At 41.3% G+C, this 22033-nt stretch overlaps 1 protein-coding gene across 1 annotated transcript; it reads right to left on the bottom strand.

Annotated features, from left to right (window-relative positions):
- Positions 1 to 1126: 1126 nt before the first annotated feature.
- On the bottom strand, positions 1127 to 20482 carry Actr8 (actin related protein 8). The gene is made up of 13 exons (XM_090320914.1): positions 20247 to 20482; positions 18155 to 18325; positions 15758 to 15868; positions 13292 to 13396; positions 12912 to 13085; positions 12398 to 12491; positions 12068 to 12200; positions 8421 to 8574; positions 7522 to 7617; positions 6794 to 6934; positions 3735 to 3999; positions 2907 to 3070; positions 1127 to 1394 (listed from the first exon to the last, which is right to left on the bottom strand). Exons 1-13 carry the CDS (start codon positions 20367 to 20369, stop codon positions 1251 to 1253), a joined length of 1875 nt encoding a protein of 624 aa, XP_090177040.1. The 5' UTR covers positions 20370 to 20482; the 3' UTR covers positions 1127 to 1250.
- Positions 20483 to 22033: the final 1551 nt, after the last annotated feature.

The following is a 22033-nucleotide window of genomic DNA, read 5'->3' as shown; positions in this document are numbered from 1 at the left end:
AGCAGATACCTAACAAAAGGGATGAGCATTCTCCTTTTTTGGGGGAGAGGGGAGTCTAAGCCTCAGGCTGTGCTCTGATCAGCTCAGGTCTCCATATAATGCCTGCTCTTTCCCCTTGCCAGAGACTCTGAAGGCTTTCCAGGGCATAATAGCTAGCTATGTTACTTCAATGTAGCTTTAGAATGCTCTTACCTTAAAAGTCAATTGATCATACCAAAGAAAGAACTCCAAAAGCTTTCAGTAGATTCTTCAAGTAAAGAAAAACCGGGAATGTGATGAAGTACTTTATTACAACCACTGATTTTTCTGTACAATACAAGCAAACACTTCAAAACTGACACCTAAACTATTTCTATTTGACTGTAGGAAGTAGACTTTCTTTTCACTTGTGCTGTTTGAGTCAAACAGTAGTTTTCTTTCCTTAAACTCAGGCTAGAGATTGTTAAGTAATAAAAGCTAGTCAGCTTTTAAAGTTTACTTTGAAAAATCCAAGACATGAAATAATTCCTAGTCTTTTTTGTATGTAAATCAACCAAAACCTGAAAAACAAGACCCAAGATAACCACAATATTCTATCTCGAATTCCAAGAGGGCACATAAATTGTACTACATACTGAATGTGTGGAACTCACACACCTTCAGAACCTACCTGCTCTACTAGGCATTGAGGAGGAAGAGAAGGACCACATCTTTCTCATCCCAAGTCATACCATCCCTTGCATCTGGCTCTAAATTAAAGACCATCAGCATGTCAGACACACTCATTTTACATGGGGGGCCAAAAACACTAGAAACAGGGCAAGAGAGTTTATAACTAATGAGTAAGTTCACATATTTTCTAAAATGTTTTGACTGTGAAAACGGATTGTAATTTCAAATTGGGCCAGGTGCTGGTGGCTCACACCTATAATCCTAGCTACTCAGGAGGTTGAGATCTGAGGAAAGTCGAAGAGACTCTTATCTCCAATAAACAACTCAGAAAAAGCCAAAAGTGGTGCTGTAGCTCAAGTAGTAGATCACTAACCCTGAGCAAAAGAATCTCAGTGACACAGCCCAGGCCCAGAGTTGTTCAAGCCCCAGTGGGGGTGGGGGAGAGGAGGAAATCAAACCAATTACATACTGAACATAAAGTTGAACCTCATTTATTTTCCATGAAAATGAAGCATCTAAGTCAATAAGTTAAAAAATATATTTAAGTCCTTTAAAACAGTCTTGGTTTTCATCTTCAACAGGGACTTGACTTCTCCATTTTACCACACAAAAGCCGCTCGCTCTCGTAACATGCGGACACCAAAGCGCTGCCATTCTCGCTGATAAATCCAAAGTTCTTGTGTGGTATCCAAACAGGCTAACACTGCCCCTCCTTTCCATGCAATCAGCCGGGGATCCATGTCCTAGACCAAAGATAAAGCTATTTTATTGTTGTGGATTTCTTTAGGTAGTTGGCTCGTGGGACTCCCTGGTTCTCTCTTTTTGTCAGAGAAAGCTAGGCAGCGTCCCTATTGTCTCGGCGCCATCTTCCTTCCTTTTGATAAATCTATTTTAGACATATGTTATCATTTACTTTAGTTGGGGATGGGGGTTGATTCCTGTCAGAGTACGTTTCCACCTACATAGACAATATGACCAGGACTTAGGGTGTTTCTCACTGGTAGAGCATCTGCCTAGAAAGTCAAGACCCTGGGTTCAATCTCTAGCACCACTACTGACAAGACAGCAGGACTCACAAAGAACAGATACTCTGTTTCAACTGGTAAGAGAAATGCTTTTTTTTTTCACCAGTCCTGGGGCTTGAATTGAGGGCCTGAGCACTGTCCTTAGACACCTTTTTCTCAAGGCTGGCACTCTGCCACTTAAGCCACAGCACCACTTCCGGTTTTTTTCTGTGTATGTGGTATGTATCATGGACTTAAACCCAGGGTTTCATGCATGCTAGGCAAGCATTCTACCACTAGGCTACACTCTCAACCCATTTAACTGTTGGCTGCTTTTTGTGTGTGTGTGTGTGTGTGTGTGTGTGTGTGTGTGTGTGTGTGTGTCTGTAGTGGGGCTTGAACTCGGGGCCTGAGCGCTATCCCTGAGCTCTTCAGCTCAAGTCTACCACTTGAGCCACAGTGCCACATCCAAGAGAAATTCTCAAGTCTTTATTATTGAAGATGCTATTCTTCCATAAAGAAACAACAACAACAACAAAAAACCCGAGCATAGTGGCTTACGCCTATAATCCTAGTTATTCAGGAGACTGAGATCTGAGGATTGCAGTTCAAAGCCAGCCAGGGCACTAAATGTCCACAAGACTCTTATCTCCAATTAATCACCAGAAAACTCCAGAAGTGGAGTTCAAGTCCCACAACTGATGGGGAAAAAAAATCCCTCACAGGTAGAAATATATATAATAACTTACTAAATCTTATGTGTGGAATAAAAGTATCTACACAATCTGTTAGGATGAAAATGAAATGAGAACATTATCAGAAATAACAAGTTTTAATGATATATAGGAGTGATCTATTTCTAAAGTCCTTGGATTAGGGTAATTTAAACCAAGAATATTCTTAAAGATCTCTACAGGGCCCGCAGAAGCTTCTTACTAAGACAGAGATAGAAATGCAGCAGGTTTTGACTGTCAAGGTATGAGGCAAAAAGTTGTCCCTTGACCTACATGGTTCTTTCACAAAGGAGGAAATCAGATGTGGCAGGGACTAGAACAGGAATCCAGAGCAACTTGTGCCAGAGCAACTTATGACCTGCTGGAAAATAAAACTTCTACTTCCCCAAGTCCTTAAGAACTTTTCAGACATGAGTCCACACCCCCTAAGACTTTACCTGCCCACATGAATTACCATTACAAATAACCAATGTTACTTTTAACTAGGGCTCAGTCTAAATTACACCTTCAAACACACCTTGGGCCTTGTGATCACATCCACATTTTCAATAATTCGCCTGAAGGAAGGTGGCATTTTGTTGAGAATCCTATGCTGCAGAAATTCTTGAGCTTTATGAAACATTAAGCCACCTCCCACCACCAGGATGGAGCTGTACATCTTCTTCTTGGTGTCATCAGAGGCTGAAAAGACAGTGACATCCATTCTACTTACCCACCACCACTTCTCCAGGACAAGCTGTATCATCTCTTGCATGGACAATTGCATTACAACACTGCATCCAGAACCACCACATAAAACACAAGTGTGAGCACAATGCTACTTCACTGTCTAACCTTACTACTTACAGGGTCAGAACCAAACTCTTTAAGGAGTTCACAAGATCCAGTGAGGTATGGGTGGCTTCTCTAGCCTCATCCACACTGGATTCTTCCTCAGCCTCGAAAATCACCCATGTGACTGCTACCTTCCATCCAACCCTTACATCTCCCACGTCGCTCATCTTCAAGAGAACTTTTTACCCTCTATCTCCACCAGAGTAGGAAAAAATCCTTAATTACTCAATCAGAAGGGTTAAGTTCAATTTTATAAATGTAATATTGTAATTTCACATTAATACTAGGGTAGTAGTAATTTCTGGTAACTTAATCTTCTCTAGACTTTAATGCTTGATGAGGCTAGAAACAAATTCTCTATTACTATATTCCCAGAACATGTTAACGCATGGATAGACTGGGTGCTGGACAGGTTTTGAATAGGTATGCTACACCGCACAAATATGCCTAGGTTCACGCAATTAAACTGCTGCTCACTTTGCTAAGTCATGGTTTCCCCAAATGTACTTACAGCAGCAGTCTATGCTATGAAGGATAGCTTTATCAAGGCCCAGGGCTTTCCCTTCAAACAGCGAGATAGCAGTTTTTCTGGACATCAGCGCAGTGAGGGCTTCCTCAGAATCATTGCCAGCTATCAGACAATCTCCCTGGGAGGACCCCAAGTCCACCTCCTGGGAATGAAGTCTTTCAGGTAGATCAGCAGACTGGCCACGAAGATCTCCTTCAAATCCAATAGGTTTGGATGCAGACTTTCGGTCAGCAGTAGCTTTTGCAGACTACAAATCAAAGGGACAATCAAATAGATGGAGTGATTTTACCACAGCGTTGCTGGTGTTGTCTAGCTTGCTACAACCCCTCCCACTACTATGTACCACTATCAAATGAAAGCCACTATGGTATATACACAACTGCTAACACCAACTCCCTCAGAGCTGAGGCACGTAAGCACCCACAGACTCGGACAACTCCACAGAGGGCTCAGAACCTTACTACCACTACTTGGATTTTAAAACTGAAATATCAACATAGACATTATCCCATAAATTGAGCTCCCCTCCCTGACCCCAGGTCTGGGACTTGAACTTAGGGTATGGGTGCTGTTCCTGAGCTTCTTTGTGCTCAAGGCTAGTGCTCTACCACTTGAGCCACAGTGCTACCTCTGTCCATTTTTGAGTTGTTTATGAAGCTTTTAAGTGTCTCACACACTTTCCTGCCTAGGGTGGCTTCGAACCAGGATCCTCAGATCTCAGCCTCCTGAGTAGTAGAGCTAGCATTACAGGTATGAGCCCCAGTACCCGGTTAAATTGAGCTTTAAAAACAAATGGAAAAAAACAAAAACAAAACTGGAGCTGTGAGTTTGGCCTAGTGGTAGAGTGCTTGCCTAGCATACATGAAGCCCTAGGTTCAATTCCTTGGTACTACATACATAGAAAAGGCTAGAAGTAGTGCTATGGCTCAAGTGGTAGAGCTCTTGCCTTGAGATAGCTCAAGGATAGTGCAAGGCCCTAAGTTCAAGCCCCAGGACTGGCCAAACAACAACAAAAAGTTTATTTCACATTTTAACCAGGGTCTGTATAGTCCAAATTGGCTCAAAACTCAGGATCATCATGCCTCCAAACAGCCCCAAACCACACTACAGTGCTGAGACTCGAGGTATACCACACTATGACTACCTCTAAACTGAGTTTTGATTTTACTTATTCCTGTGCTTATACCTGTGATTGAACTCAGAGCACTGCACTGTTGCTAGGCTAGTTTGCTCATGGCTGGCACTTTACCAATACAGTCACAGCTCTTGCCCAGCTTTTTGTTGCTTATTTTGGAAATGGAATTTTGCAAATTTTTGCGCAGGCTAACTTTAAATCACATTTTGATCATGTAAGGATCATAGACAAGAGCCACTGGGCCCAGATTAAACTGAGTTTCTTTTTGTGTGTGTGTGTCAGTCCTGGGGCTTGAACTCAGTGCTTGGGTACCATCCCTGAGATTTCGTGCTCAAGACTAATGTTCTACCACGTGACCCACAGATCCACTTCTGGAAATGGAAAGACTTGGAAAAAATCTTATTAAGTGAAGTAAGCCAGACCCAAAGGAACATAGGCTCAATGGTTTCTCTTATTTGTAATAATTAGTACAAACCTTGGACTTTCCTAGCAGAGGATTATAATAGCTCAAAACCTAGATACAAAGGCCATATAGGATGAGGCTAAAATAAAGGACCTCCAGGATATGGAAACAAGAGATTTATATACTGTGATTGTTATTCTTAATGTACTAGGTTATTTCTCATCTCTTTTGTTGTTCCTAGGTTATTCTCATATTGTTACAGTATCTTACTTTGTTATCTGGTATATTGTATATACATTTATTTGTTTATTTCAAATAGGAAAGGAAAAGGGGGAAAAGATGAGGGGTGGGGTGGGGGAGGGAAATGGGGACAAAAACATGAGAATGGGTGTCAATATATGTGAAGTAATGCACCTTCTATCTGGCAAATATAACTGTAATCCTTCAATTAAAAAAAAGAAAAGAAGTTTCACTGGCAGCAAGTGTGGCCTACTGGAAAAGTGCCTGCTTAGCATGAACTTAGCATGATTCCTTAGTACCACATACACAGAAAAGGCTGGAAGTGTTGCTGTGGCCCAAGTGGTAGAGCGCTAGCCTTGGGAAAGCCCAAGGACAGTGCACAGGCCCTGAGTTCAAGCCCCAGGACTGGCACACACACACAAAAAAAGTTTCACACACTTTCCAAGCTAGCTTTGAACTGTAATAATCACATACCAGCCTCTTTGAGTCACTAGGATCACAGGTGTGAGGTACTGATGCCTGGCCCTAAAGTGAGCATTTAAATGGATCATTTCAGTGGGATTCAGGTACCAGTAGTTGTTATGGAATCTCACTTATGAATCCAGTCTACTCTCTCCTTCTTGCTTCTGGCAGAGGAACACACACTACAGAAGGTTTAAAGTCCTGGTTAGGAGTTTGGACTAGTGGTAAGAGTGCTTGCCTAGCATCCACAAAGTCCTCGGTACCACATACATAGAAAAAGCTGGAAGTGGTACTGTGGCTCAAGTGGTAGAGCACTAGACTGAGAAAGTCCAAGGACAGTGTTCAGTCCCTGAGTTCAAGCCCCAAGACTGGCAAAAAAAGGGAAAAAAAAAAAAAAAGAGAGAGGAAGAGAAAAAGGTTTTAAGTCCTGTTTTACTTTCCCATTTCCCCCATGAACAGATAAGCTAGTCCCAGTAGTAGTGTATGTGGTATAGGGGGCACAAAATTAATGTCACCTCTCACACTGCAATTAAAAAAAAAGACAGATAATGTAAATAATATGTGGCAAAAGGATTATCTTTATCAAGCTACTTTTGAATGTATGAACTGGCATTGAGAAAACAGAATTAATGTCAAAATAAGAACAAAATCTGTCATATAGTTTTTAAACACATACTTTGCAAATCTAAGTACTGGGATCACTCTTCTAGAAGACTGAGGTGATAATATTCTATGAACTCTAAGCTAACTTCTACTCCAGGGTTGAAACCGAGTTCCTCTTCCACCAGAATTGCTACACACCTGTTCTTGCTTGCTTTGTGTGGCCAACAGGTAATGTTCATCATGAGGATCCTCAGGATCACCTTGTGATCTGTGCTGCAAAGCTGTCATTTTCTGCCCAACAATTCCAAAAGTTGCTGGGTAAAATAATGCCATTGGAGCCTAAGCATGGAAGGGAAAGAGTGATTGGAAAACATAACGCCTCCTAGAAAACAACTTATCCACTCAATTTCATTCTTAAGTCTGAGTAGGATTATCTCATCAGTGCACAACAGGAGAGAAAACTCAAACGAATGGAGGACAGGACACACATGAGAGACAAGGCAAAGGAAATACAAAGTGCCTCATAATCTATTATTTCCTAATAAGAACAGAGCCCATTTCACTAGTAACTCATCATCATGACTTATTAGAAAGATAGAAGAATTCAATGTTTATCCTACAAAATTAAGAAGAGGGAAGGTTTGAGGAGGGGAGGGATGGAGGGTAATATGAAAGGGCTGACAATGACCAAGGTACACTGTATTTATAAGCTCCTTTATTAAATGCAACTCCTTTACACAACTACTTATAGTAGAAAAGAAAGTAAGAAAGTCTTCAAAATCTTTTGTAATCTGTACTGTAATAACGGTTAAAATGTTTTTTTTTTTTTGCAAATAACCTACAACCAATTGACATTCTGACCCCATGATGTTTCAAAGCGCCTATTCTCTCAGTTTGAATCTGGAAATACACACCTATCCCATTACCTGGAGTTTTTCGTCACCTAATCGAAACTGGTATAACAGGGCAGGAGAATCTGGATGTCGAATCTGAAATTCATGGTCCTGAAGTCCAGAGATGTCCTGATTCCAGGAAAAGATGCTGTCAGTGAATCAGTAAGAATGCATTTAAACGCCTCAAATTATGAATAAGCTTCTCCAGCATCTAAATCTCACACAAATATCATCTTATAATGGTATACCGCTCACAATAACTGAATAAAAATAAGTCTGACTTTGCTAACATTCCTGAAATCTTTACCATCTTCATATATTTTCTTCATTACTGATATGCATTAATAAAAATTATTGAAACTGGTTAAGTGTCTGTATTAATTGTGAAATTTACAGTCTTAATTGTTTGTTTCCCTTTTTAGTTTTTGTTGTTTTGGCAGTGCTGGGGATTAAACCTAGGGTGTTGCACATGATCAGCGTGAGTTCTACCACTAAGCAACATCTCCAACTTTCTGAAACTTACAGTTCTTTTACATTTCTCAAGTTTTGAAAATTTTGCATTACAACTTAGATCTAAATGGCATTCTACTCTTTAGGCCATTTCCCTAGTCCTTTTTGCTTTCATTATTTTTTAAATAGGATCTTGCTTTTTGCATGGGCCAGCCTGAATCATAATCTTCCTTTTTACACTTCCTATATAGCTGTGTCAGGCAAGCACCACTAGGTCCAGCTTTTTATTGGCTGAAATGAAGTTTTTGAACTTTTTTTATCCAGGGCGAGTCTCAAACCATGGTCTTCCTGATCTCAGCCTCCCAAGTAGTCAAGATTACAGCAATAAGCTGCCATACCTAGCATACTTTTTAAAAATTTCTTAAATATTTTATATTTTTCCTGGAACCAAAAATAATTACCAACATTGACTTTCTTCTTACCTGATCTAAATGGCAAAAAGTTTCTTTTAGATTTTGCAGAAGAAGGCAATCCATTTTGTTTGTTAATTGGCATTCTCGATAAGGGAACCCAGCTCGCTGCATGAGCCAGTAAAAGCATCTTGACACATCAGATCCTCCATATGCCAAACATAACCTAAAGTTGATAAAACAGAAGATGGTTATAGCTCAGTTAAGAAGGTACACAGGATGTTTCAAGAATTCCATTATGCATGGTTAAACATAGCATTTCAAGGAAGTTTGCTTTTACAACTGAAGGAAAGGATAGAATGGATGGATGGGAGAAAAGGAGCTGAAGCCAAAATTAACATTAGTGCCAAGCACCCAAGGCTCATATCTGTAATCTTACCTTCTCAGGAGACTGAGTCAGCTGGGGAAAAAACAATCTGTGAGACTCTTACCTGCAACCAACCAACAGAAAACTGGAAGCGGTGGTATGGCTCAAAAAGGTAGAGCACTAACAAAAAAGCTCAGGAAGAACAACCAGGCCTTGAGTTCAGGCCCAATGACCAAGCAAAGATAGTAACAACAACAATAACCCAATGGTAGAACACCTAAAAGCTATGCCATTGGCAAAAAGTATCAAGACATAAAGTATACACTATCAACTGGAACTTATGCTTACCATAGGACTATCAGCACTAACTACCAGTAGGTATGGCATGATCATGTGAGACAGCTTAAGCAAATGGTTCACTAAGTGCAGATTTCTCCTACTTGAGAAGATAAATGTAAAAATCTGTATTTTAGTGATAGGAAACAAGGATCCAACAACTTGTCCATACTTTGAAAACCACTGGCACTATAATACAAATAGATGAGCCAAAAAAACCTCACACTGGGCTTTACAATGCATTCTAGGTAGCTATTTCTAAGGATGGTGAAAGAGGATGGGCATGGCCAAATCAACTGTCCTCAAGTATACTTTCAGAAAACTGCAATTGTAAGGAAGAGGGAGGAAGTAAAGGAGCATGATGGGGGAGGGGACTGAAGAAAACACACTGTACACCTGTGTAGAAATGCCAAAATGAAATCCTCTCCACTGTACAGCTAATTATCTTTTTTTTTTTGTCTCAGCAAGGTAAAATTTACTTCTGCAGAAAGATACAGCCAAAAATCTGGCAAGCAAGCACAGAGAGCAGGCAGTATGCTCAGGTATTTATTCCTAATGCACCAGGCCCTCCTGCTCAGCCCAAATTGGTTGAGCTCAGGTTCACACCTGAACACCTAATTGGCTAGTTTAAATAGAGTAAAATGTGTTAATATATGGTGACTTTGAAATAAGATTAACAGTTCACAAGCAACCTCAGATTATACCTACACCCTATTTCTTGAACAGTCCAGGATATGTTATTAATTCCATCTTGAAAAGAAACCAGTTTAAGACAAAAACCTTTTAGGGGTAGCCGGAAGTTTGGCCTAGTGGTAAGTGGTGGTAGAGTGCTTGCCTAGCATGCACGAAGACCTGGCTTCCATTCCTTGGTACCACATACATAGAAAAAAAGCAGGAAGTGGTGCTGTGGCTCAAATGATAGAGCTCTACCCTTGAGAAAGTCCAAGGACAGGGCTCGAGCCCTGAGCTCAAGCCCAGGACTGGCAAAAAAATAAAAATAAAATAAAATAAAATTTTTTAGGGCTGGGAGTTTGGCCTAGTGGTAAGAGTGCCTGCCTAGCATGCACCAAGACCTGGGTTCAATTCCTTGGTACCACATACATAGGAAAACCTTTTACTTTACAAATCCATTCTCATCCCAAGGCAGTCCCTCTTTTCCTTAACAAGAGCCAAGCCACAAGTCAAAGGAACTTTTAAACCACATACTTTGATAGAAAAGGTTAAGTTTTTCTCAAAATCCCCCCCCCACCTCTTTTAACATTAGTCTCCACCTGTGTTATTTCCACAACATCCAATTACAGACATTGTCCCAATCAAGACAAGGGACACTGGAGCCAAAGTCAAGACTCAGCCATTATCTCTGAATTTAGAGTTGATGGCCCCACCCATGGCCCCATTGAGGATGAAAGTACAATCTTCACCTTCCCCTCCCCCCCCAAATTAGGGCACATACTTCCTGCTAGAATAATATTACAAGTCATCCAATAATATTACAAGTCATCCAATCCTCCTATGCTACCTTGTTACAGGATTTAATTGTCTCTGGCTTTAGTTTCATCAAGAACTCTTCACTGAATCCTGAAGGCTCTATGGAAATCTAGGTCAAATTGAAGAGGGTTTAATACATTGAGTTCACTGGATAGCAGTATGAGTCTAAAGACTGCATCCTGATCAAGACTTGGAAGAGCACTCAAGCTCATCTAGGAGAGACCTCATCGAGTGCTACTCACCACCGAAAGGTCAGTGAGTACTGCAGAAAAGGGATGGACTTCCTGACCTGGGTGACCCACGCCCCTGAGGGAAACCTGGTCTGTGTCATTCAGGACTGGAGATTCCAAATGAGTTTTAGGAGACTGAAAAGGTTCTTGCTGACTTTGCCCCCCCCAGTCCTAAGGCGCAAACTCAGTGCTTGGGTGCTATCCCTGAGCTTCTTTTTCTAAAGATTAGCACTTAAGCCACAAGTACCACTTCCAGCTTTTTCTATTTAGGTACTGAGGAATTAAACCCAGGGTTTCATGCAGGCTAGGCAAGTACTCTACCACTAAGACACATTCCCAGACCTTACTGCTCATTCTTGTTCCCTGGGATGACTGAGAGAGAGAAGGATTTAAATGTGAAGTCCCAGAAGGCGATTATCTGCCTGTGATGGTTAAGCATATTGTGGAATGGTCAACGACAATGTAACGCCCTGGTCATGGTTACAGATTCTCCATGACTGAGGATCCTTCCACATTAGGTATTAGGAGCTAGTAATTTCTCCTTCTGTCATTCTTGGTCTGGTATAAAAATTCTGCTGAGAATTAATGGAACCTATTATTATGGAGCCCTCAGATGTCCTAGTCTGGTCTCAAGGCAGGCATGTTAAGGAACTTGCATTAGGGGTAAAAGATTTAAAGCAGGTCAGCAAGTGTTGAAAATGGGTATAGTGAAACATCCCTGGTTGGAATGGATAAAATATTCTGCTTGTACTTTTAAAAGCAATTTTTATGCATGTGTGACAGACAGATCAAAACCTCAGATTGTCCCCTTCCCTCTGGGATGTACTCCAGATCCTGTCAGCATGGCAAGCACGATGGCTCACTTCCAAGACAACAAGTTGCTTGGGGCAATAAGTCTTGAAGGACAGTGTCACTACTGTTTCCCGTGGTCAGTGAAAGTCACCTCAGTCGATTAAAGTCACTGTCCCATAACTTTTAACTTCATCCTGTCCATGACCAGGGTGGGAAATGTGTCTGCCTACACTGAAAGCCTATCTTCTGAGGGGTGAGAACTTTTTCAGTCTACTAAAACTCATTTGAAATCTCCAGTCCTGAATGACACAGACCAGTTTTTAGTCCAGGCTAGCCTCAAATCACAATCCTCTTGATTTCAGCCTCTGAATGGCTAGGATCATTGATGGTACCACCACACCCAGTCTAAATATATAATTTCTTATAACTAATGATCTGTAATGATTTGAACAGAATGTGATGTAATAGGTTATCAGGGAACACCATTTTCCAAATGTCTTCCTCACCGAGTGTTCCGATGAGACACACCATCCTCTACACAGCACACACTTGTCTTCTGGTCCCCAACATCTACAATACATGTGCTGCTTAAGCCGCTTCCAAAGGTTGCACACACCGACTCCTGGTGGACAACAATCCCTAAAAACAACAGGAATGGGAGCAATTAGCCATAGAACAGTTAAGATCCTGGAACAAATCTCTATCAGCTACAGTCAGGAATATAAAAATCTCCAGGCAAGTGTCTAAGTAGGACAGACCTTTCAGAATTTAAATAAGTCAGTGAATTACATTAACTTTGTCACTTAAAGGTTGCCTCACTGGATTATCAGACATACCTGAAAAACCCATCTTCATTAGTATCATATTCACTAGTTCTTTCACATGCTGTTTATTATAGATATCAGGGATTAACAAGATACACCTGTAATACTAAAAAAAAATAAAATAAAAACAAATAAAACTCAAGTCAAGTCCAATTTCATCATACTTGTCTTTAGAAAGGCTTCCCCCCACAGATGTTGTAGCTTCAAGCCCAGATCACATCTCTTCATTATGCTCCCATGTCAAATTATTTCAAACTTGTAAAATGAAAAACAAGACGACCAATGTGCCTGAGTAAGGTATACAGAAAGGCATAAACAAGTACGAGCTTGTTGATTTCTGAATGACAGCCAGACACTAAAGAAGTAGACTAAGGTAGAGAGAAAGCACTGGAGAGGAATTAAGCAAAAAACAAAAGATATCTTAAGCATTCTAAGGCTAAGAATGCTTCAAGGACAGAGAATTGCAAACAACTCAGTAATGCATACTTCCTGAAGACAATCCAAATAACCGGGAGTTTTAGCTCACCTTTAAATCTTTCAGTGGGATTTCCAAGTATTTTTGTATTGCATGAGACCATATAACTTCAATATCGGCCAGAACTGCTGTAAGGGAGCCCCCAGGTCCTGGATGGATATTTAACTGACCTCTTCTGATAGGCCAGTGAATGTTATAGCAGTCCAATGGATTAACGTACAAGGCCTAGAAAAGGGAGGGAAGCATAAGGGTAGTTAAAAAAATTCTTCTCCAAGGGTTTTCTGGATGTACATGAAGAATTTCATTCAGAGTATTTTCTGCACACTCTTGAGTTTGGAGTATCTAACAGAAGTTGATGTGGCTCCTAGAGTTACTTTAAGAGGAAGATCAAGCTTTTCTTCTTCCATTTCATTATAAAAAAAGTTTCCTACCTCTTCTCCTACTAAAAACTCAGGATGATGAGATGTGTTTGTCCACTTATTTCCTGAGCAGTGATCTAAAATTGCAGGTCGCATCTGCTTGTTATAGGAGCGTGCCTGAAGAGAAAGAAAGTCAGAAAATGAGCTGAATTTATATCAAGTAGTAGGAGGGCAGAATGAGTCCCCACTATGCTTCTTTCACTCACATAAATCAAAGATATTTGGGAAAATGCTGATTCATCACAAAAGAGATCCTTTTGTCCTTTTCCACAATCTCCATTTTTTTTGGGGGGGGGGGGGCCTATGTTTTTAACACAGAGACTGTAATGCATAGCCAGTCTAAAACCAAAGCTCTATTTGCCAAAATTTAATACAAATCTTATAATCCAGACTCGTGTCTTTATTGTCTTGTCACATTAAATTATAGGAAGAATATTGCTTCCCATCAAGATCTTAGAATTAAATACTCTCAGGTAGTTTGCAAATATTCATCAACTTGCCTTAAACACCTTACCGATTGATTATTAGGCTTGTTTATGCACTTGTGATGACAATCTGAGTATTTGTAAGTAATATAAAGGAACTTTCTTTAAAAACAAAAACAAACCCCCCCCCAAAACCTCATCTTATATTTGCATGACATAGGGAAAACATGACTACATAACAGACCTCATATCCAATAGTGGTCCCATGAGACTGTAACAGGGTGGAAACTCTCCGGATTACCTAATGGCATAACCTAGCACAATGTACTATTCCTTTAGTGGTGATAATGCTGGGGTAAACCTACAAGCCTGACATTCACACAAAGGCACAGCATGTACAGTTACATAGTACATAATCCTTATACTAACAACTGTTAATGGTTTGTTTTCCTATACTGTACCTTTTCTCATTAGAGGGCATCCTTCTACTTATAAAGAGTTAACCAAGCCGGTGCAATGGCTCATGCCTATAATCCTAGCTACTCAGGAGGCTGAGATCTGAGGATCACGGTTCAAAGCCAGCCTGGGCAACACAAAGCTGAGAGATTCTTATCTCCAATTAATCACTAGAAAACAGGAAGTGGGGATGTAGCTGAAGCACAGGGATAGCACCCAGGCCGAGGGGTAGAGTGGTAGCCTTGAGCTGAAGAGCTCAGGGACAAAGTTAGCTGAAGGGAGGTTGTTCAGGAAGGAACCAGAAGATGTTATCAGAGGAGTAGACTTTGTCCCTGAAGACCTTCCAGGAAGGAAGATATATGGGTAGAAGGTGGTAAAACAGTAGTGATCTGAACTTTGGGTGGACTTGGCTACTATATTTTAGTTTTAAACTAGAAAGTGAAAATAAGCTTGTTCTGGTAGTAGTCACAGGACTTCAAATAAGCACGTCATGTTTTTTCCAGTTTTCTTGCTTACTTGAGTCAAGCCTACAGTTTGCATTTTTCTGGTTAGATGGAGATAGGATTTTTTTCAAACTTTTCTAAGATGGCTTTTAACTGCAACCTTCCAGGCCTTTCCTCTTAAGTAGCTAGGACTACAGAGCTGAACCTTGTGAAAACGAAGTACTTTAAGATTAAAGTTATAAAAAAAATTGTGGGGAACTGGAGGCATGGTACAGTAGGTAGAGTGACATTCATGAATGAAAAGCTGAGAGAGGGCATAAGGCACCAGCGCCAGCAAAAATATACATAAAATAAGTATGCTAGGCACTGGTGGCTCACCCCTATAAATCCTAGCTACTCAGTAGGCTGAGATCTGAAGATTATGGCTCAAAAGCCAATCTGGGCAAGAAAATCTGTGAGATTCTGATCTCCAATTAATCACCATGAAAAAGCCAGGAGGAGGGCTGTGGCTAAAGTGAGAGAATGTTAGCCTTGAGCAAAAAAGCTCAGGGATGGCACCCAGGCCCCGAGCTGAAGCCTCAGAACAAGCACAAATAAATATTTTTTATACAGATTAACAATATATATATATATATATATCACGTTAATATAACAATATATCCCAAACTAATTTTAGTTTATAAGCAGCAAGCCAAAGTTAACTTACTATTGAAGAATTCATTTTCCATAAATTTAGTGTAGCCTTATAGTAGTAGATGGTAGGTCTAAAGCCATTAAAGTCACTCATTATTAGTTTATTGATATCCCTGGGGTAACATCCAATCATGAAACTCTTATTCCTGCAAGCACCCTATGCAGGTGTGCTATTTGTATTTTATCCCTTGCACTATGTTTTTACTGTTCCTTCAATGCTTAGATATACAACTGCCCATAGCATTCTGTATACCATATGCTGAACAGGTTTATGGCCTAGCAGCAGGAAGCATCCCATGTACTAGTCGATCCCATCTAAATTTGTATAACTACACCCTGCTCTGTTTGCACAGCATTCCCCAACAATGCTTTACTCAGAACATGTCCACATTGTTAAGTGACATATGACTGTATGATATAAAAGAGCTGCAGAAAGAATACAAAGAAAAGGTTAACTGAACTTGTTCAGGGGACACAGGAATCCGTCTTGTACCATTTGACATCTTTTTAGACCATATTGCTTGATCCACCATTTTAAGGCCATTTTGTCTTTGCTCATTACTTTCAGGTTTCTGGAGGAAGAAAATGAAAGATGATTAGTATAAAGGATTTAATGAAGAGAGAAAACAACATGGCATGTTACTAATGTAATCCATATGTTACTTATAATAATAATAATAATAATAATAATAATAATAATACATCTGTAATACAGAGTAACCTTCAGAATTCCTTAGTGGGTATGATGGAACATACCTGTAATCCCAGCACTTAGGGAGGTTAAGGCAGGTGAATCATAAGTTCAAGGCTAGTCTATGCAACCACAGTAAATTTCTAAGACAGCCTGGACTACATAGCAACATACTGCCTCAAACAAAAAGAAACAAAATAAAAATGAAATCCAAGTCTGGCTAGGTATACAGCTCAGTGGCACAGTGACTATCTGGCATGTGTGGAGCACTGGGTTAGATGCTCAGCACTGTGAAAAAAGAAAAGAAAACCATGCAAATAGACTTATACTATAAATTATAAAAGTTAAGGCTTTCAGCAGGCTAGGTAAGCAATTTGCTTTTAGATCAATTCCAAGAACCACAGAAATGAGTGAAAATGGAAGTGACCCAAAACCAATTCTTTGCAAAAAATCTGTAACTTCAAGTTGCTTCCCTCGCCACCCCCCCTCTTTTTTTTTTTTTTTTTGCCAATCCTGGGCTTGAGTTCAGGGCCTGAGTGCTGTCTTTGGACTTTCTCAAGGCTAGAGCTCTACCACTTGAGCCCCAGCACCATTTCTGACTTTTTTCTATGTATGTGGTACTGAGGAATTGAACCTGGGTCTTTGTGCATGCTAGGCAAGCACTTTACCACTAGGCCAAACTCCTGGCCTCTATGTTTTTTTGAGATAGTGTTTTACTTTGTACTCCAGAACTTCAAATCCATCCTGCCACATGCCCCACCTCCAAGTGCTAGGTCAAGTAACTTTTGAGTGACAGAGGTTTCACATTTACCAAAGCATACCTTACTCTGTATTTATGCAGTATTTCAGAGACTCCTCACACATCTATATAATGTCACATTTCTTGATATATTTTGACATTATTAATCCAAGATTATTTGAGTTACCATAATATTAGAAACTTTATGTTGAAAAGTTATATTGAAGCTGACAACTGGGTTTCAATACAGTCTGCTAATTATACTAAACCATGAATACTAAAACTTATTGTCAGATATAGTTTTATTGACAAAACTGAAAGGTGGAAGTAGATTGAATGTAATATGTTGATTTAACAACCTTCACAATTTTATTTCTAGCAATTGCTATCTACAAAATAAGATAAATGAGGCTGATGGCATAGAGGTAGAATGCTTGCCTAGCATGCATGAAGCCCTGAGTTCAATTGCTCAGTACCACACACATAGAAAAAGCAGAAAGTGGCTCTGTGGCTTAAGTGGTAGAGTGCTAGCGCAGAGAGGCTAAGGGACAGGGCCCAGGTCCTGAGTTCAAGCCCTAGGACCAGTCAAAAAAAAAAAAAAAAAAGAAGAAAAAGAAGAAGAAAAAAAGACACGTGAATGTTTACTATAAGAAAATGTTTTTTGCTCTGAAACTTTGATTTTATCTAAGATTTCAGTATATGGTTATTATTGCAACTCAATTTGCTAACAGACTAAAAATAAGAGTTAGATTTAAACCATATGTACTTGGAAAAGAGAACACAGTTGTCAATGAATAAAGACTTAAATGTGTTGAACATGGTGTTACTGCACATCTGTAATCCCAGCCCTCGAGATGACAAGGGAAGACTGTGAATTGAAGGCCTGGCCTGTAGAGTTCCTGTGCTTACAACAAAACAAGAAAGCATCACCAAAAAAACCAAATGAAAATAAAAACAAAACTTGAACATATCATTTTAAGTGAAAGACAATTCTGTATCTTCCATTATGGGTAACAAAGTTATCGGCACCCAATTTGATCCCATGTGTGTGTGTTTTTTTGTTTGTCCTGGGGTTTATATTCAGGGCCTAGGCGCAGTCCCTGAGCTTCATTCTACCACTGGAGCCACAGTTCTACTTCCAGTTTCTTTTGTGATTAGAGAGTAAAAGTCTCATGGACTTTTCTGCCTGGGCTAGCTTCAAACCATGATCTTTTAGTTCTCACCCTCCTGAGTTACTAGGATTATAGGCATGAGCCTAACAATTAGATTTACTGTTTTTCCAACTGACTCTTTACAAGCTACCATGATACTCTGAATATTTTAAGTACCATAAAACAATGACAATGTCTGTTCAATATTTTCATGCACATTGTGTTTTTCAGAAAGAAATAGCCTTGAGCCTTCACTCCAGCTTTCATTCTGACTTACATTTAGTCCCTCCCTTAGGAGCCAATTGTCCTTGTATAGGGGCTGCCCTTGTTGTTTGTGTCTTCGAGCAATGACGTGAGGAATACTGACAGGAAGTGTGTCTGTGGCTCGTCCAATTCTTAAAGTCGTAGAACCTGGATGTATGACAACGATGAAGTTGCTCTGGATTTGCTGCAAATATGGGAAAGAACGCATGTTCCATGTTATTCAGTCCCTATTCACAATACCCAAGGTAAACTACCAGTCAAGGTGCCCCATCAACAGATGAATACATAAATAAAATTGGTATATTTACATAGTGGAATATTATTCAGCCATATAGAATGAAGTTATATTATTCACAGGAAAATGGAAGGAACTATAAATCAAGACATATTCAGACAAATATAGTTTCCTCTTACACATGGAGTCTATATTTAAAAAAAAGGGGGGGGGCAGGAGTGTGGCCTACTGGTAACAGTGCCTGCCTAGCATGCACAAAGGCCGGGTTTGATTCCTTAGTACTAACCACATACTTAGAAAGAGATGGAAGTGGTGCTGTGGCTCAAGTGACAGAGCATCAGCCTTAAGAACACCTAAGGACAGTGCTCAGGCCCCAAGTTCAAGCAAACAAAACAACAACAGAAACAAGCAAACAAACAAACAAAAAACCCCAGGGCTAGGCTTGTGGCTTAGTGGTAGAGAGCTTGCCTAGCATGCAGGAAACTTTGGGTTTGATTCCTTAGTACCACATAAACAGAAAAAGCAGGAAATGGTTCTGTGCCTCAAGTGATAGAGTGCTGTTCAAGCCCCAGGATTGGAAGGAAGACAGAAAGAAAATGGGAGAGGAAGAGAGGGGTAAGGGGGGCAGGAGGCAGGGAGAGGGAGGGACTGACTACTGGGGATGAGGAATAGGACCAGCAAAAGAAGTGAGGACCAGAAGCAAATGAGGGGAAGGGGAAGGTAAATCAAAGTAATATACATACATACATACATACATACATACATACATACATACATACATACATACATGCAGTGGCTCACACCTATAATCCCAGGAACTCAGGAAGGATTGCAGTTTGAGGCCAATCCAGGCAAAAGGTCAGTGAGACCTTAAGCCTCTTCCAAGCTGTTCCCCAGTCTCAGACTCCTGCTCTATCTCAGGCAAACTCTGAATTATCTCCAGGTCTTGGTCCAGAAATGAAGGTGTTTGAGGAAGCCATCCGACTGTCAGAGAAAGAGGCCAACACACTGTAGTGTGTGTTCCTCTTAGTGGGAGAATCTTAGAAAGTGGGACCTGCCCAGGCTTCTACAGACCATCCAGTCTGCCCCTTTGATTAGACAGGTGGAGAAAGCCTACCTGTGCAAAGGAAATAACCATAGAGCAGACTTGCCAGGTGCTGGGAAGTGGCTATGTATTTGCAGCTATCTTACCAGTTAGGAATTCTATATAACCCACTTAGCTGGCCTGCGGAGGCTGTCTCAGAGCGTCCAATGCTTCCTTTCATCTGTGAGTCATGCCTTGCCTTTGCTCATTTTCCTGCAGGAAAATCAGTCAGCCCACACTCGCGCCTGTGTGTACAAATGTACCAATAAAAGGTCCTCTTGCCTGCTGTGCTATGGCGTTTTTGTTTTGTTTTGGGCTAGTCTGATTTCATCTTGTTCTGCTTTTTCTCACATAGGCTCTTGATGTGTCTTTTCGGAAAAAAAGTCTTACTTTTCCCATAGTCTGAAATGACTGCCACTCCCTGAGACTTGCCAACCAAGGGTAACAAGTTGAACCTCTAAGCATCGCCGTCAGCCGGGCCGGGGCTGGAGTCTTTGCTGAGGCCCCGCACCTCAGGCCCATCCTGGCCAGGGGAAAGCTGGGTGGAGAGCCAGCAGGGGCGGAGCGCAGGGCGCTCAGGGCGCACGCGGGCCTGCCCTGCCCCAGACCCGGCGCCGGGGCGGGGAGCAGAGTCCTTCCGGTGACGGCGAGGCGGGCTCCGTGAGCCTGCCAGCCGGAGGCCAGGCCCGGCTCGGCCCCTGGGCCGCTCAGCCGTCTCCACCCCCCCGGTCTGGGGCCCACCGCCCGGCGCGGCCGGCCCCGGAGGAACGGAGCTGAGCGCCTCACCTCCTGCAGCGAATCCGGCACCAGCGCCGGCACGATGGGCCGCTTCACGCCGCGCTGCTCCTTCTCTTTCTCTCCGCCCTTCTCCTTCCCGTTCTCCGGGTCCCCCTTCTCCGCTTGGGTCATCGTGGCTGTCGGCTCTCACGGGTCTCTAAGCGTCTAGCCCTGAAGCGACCTTCCAGCACGGCGTAGAAGCGCCACTGCGCAGGCGCCACAGCCCTTACGGTTGCCCACTCTCAAGATGGCCGTCGCTGGCGTCACCCAGAGGATTCTGGGAAAGCGGGAGGAGCTGAGTTCCCAGGATGTCGGGCAATCCTGACTGAAACACCTGCCTTTTAATGCTTGGTTTTTGAGCGCTTTGTTTACTTATTTTAATAGATGGTTTTAAGTGGTTATACAATGAGTTTCTAGTCAGAAGTTTATGAATACAATGCACCTTCATTGGAGCCGTCCCTTTCAATGTTCTCACCTATCCCTCAAGCTACCCCTTCCCTCAATTTTCTAGAATATGCATTAAATTCTTGGCTGCATTCTCCCCCCCACCTCCTCTCTTCATTTCTCTTCCTCTTCCCTTGATTCCACCCTACTTGTTTCAAATACTTGTTTCCTGATGTTGATTGTGTTGAACTTTTCTAAGGGATTTACATCATTTGAGTTCTCCTACCCCAAACTAACATATTTCCATTATACATGTGTATATTTTGCCTACCACCCAGAGATGGATGTTTACTTATATACTTACAAAACTGCAGCCTTTTTCTCTCTAGACCTGTATTTAACACTGATTTTCCCCTGGGTACATTCATTTCCTTGCAAATGATGTACTATTATTCTACTGGATAAGTAAAATTCCACTGTTTATATACATATACCAAGTTTTCTTGATTCATTCATCCAGTAAGGGGCATCTGGGCTTATTGATTCCTTGATTCTATAGTGAATAGTGTTGCAATGGACATAATTGTGCTAGTGGTTTAATATCTCCTAGAGCTGAAATCTTTTGGATAATGCCTGAGTGGAATTGGTGCATAATAGAGAAGTTCTGTTTTTTTGTCGGTTGTGGGGCTTGAACTCTGGGCCTGGAAACTGTCCCTGAGCTCTTCAGTTCAAGGCTAGTGCTCTACCACTTTGAACCACAGTGCCACTTTTTTTTTGGAGGGGGGGGGAGGAATCTCTGTACAGCTTTCTGAGGCAGTTGAGCAATTTACATTCTAACCAACAGTTACTAGGGTTCCTTTCCATTCACATTCATGCCAGCATCTGTGATTGGTTGTATCCCTGACAATGGTCATTCTAACTGGTGTGAGAATATTGGTGTTTTCAGTTTATGCTTTATGTGGACCAGATGAAAAGTGACATCATATTTCACTCAGTTTTTTTTCCCCCCCAGTCCTGGGCTTGGGCTCAGGGTCGGAGCACTGTCCTTGGGCTTTCTCAAGGCTAGAATTCTACCACTTGAACCACAGCACCACTTCTGGCTTTTTTCTATGTACGTGGACTGAGGAATTGAACCAGGGTCTTCCTGCATGCTAGGCACTCTACCACTAGGCCAAACTCCCAGCCCCTCAGTTATCTTTTCTCCAGGTTTCTAAGGCACCACACATGTATCTAGTTTTCCTCATACTTTGTTGTCTGCTTAGTTCTTAGGGGCTAGGTCTCTAAAGTGACTTTTTCTAGTTTCACAGCTTTAACTATGAAGATGATTCCCAGTATTGCCCAATATTACCTTACTCTGAGATGTAGACTGATTACCTAATACCTATGTGGTATCACAGTTTGATATCTGCAAG

The sequence above is a fragment of the Megascapheus bottae genome, chromosome 2 (genome assembly GCF_031878675.1).
Source record: "Megascapheus bottae isolate mThoBot1 chromosome 2, mThoBot2.hap1, whole genome shotgun sequence".
NCBI classification, from domain to species: Eukaryota; Metazoa; Chordata; class Mammalia; order Rodentia; family Geomyidae; genus Megascapheus; species Megascapheus bottae.
Note: the sequence above shows the minus strand (reverse complement) of the source record. Positions and strands in the feature narration are given on the sequence as shown.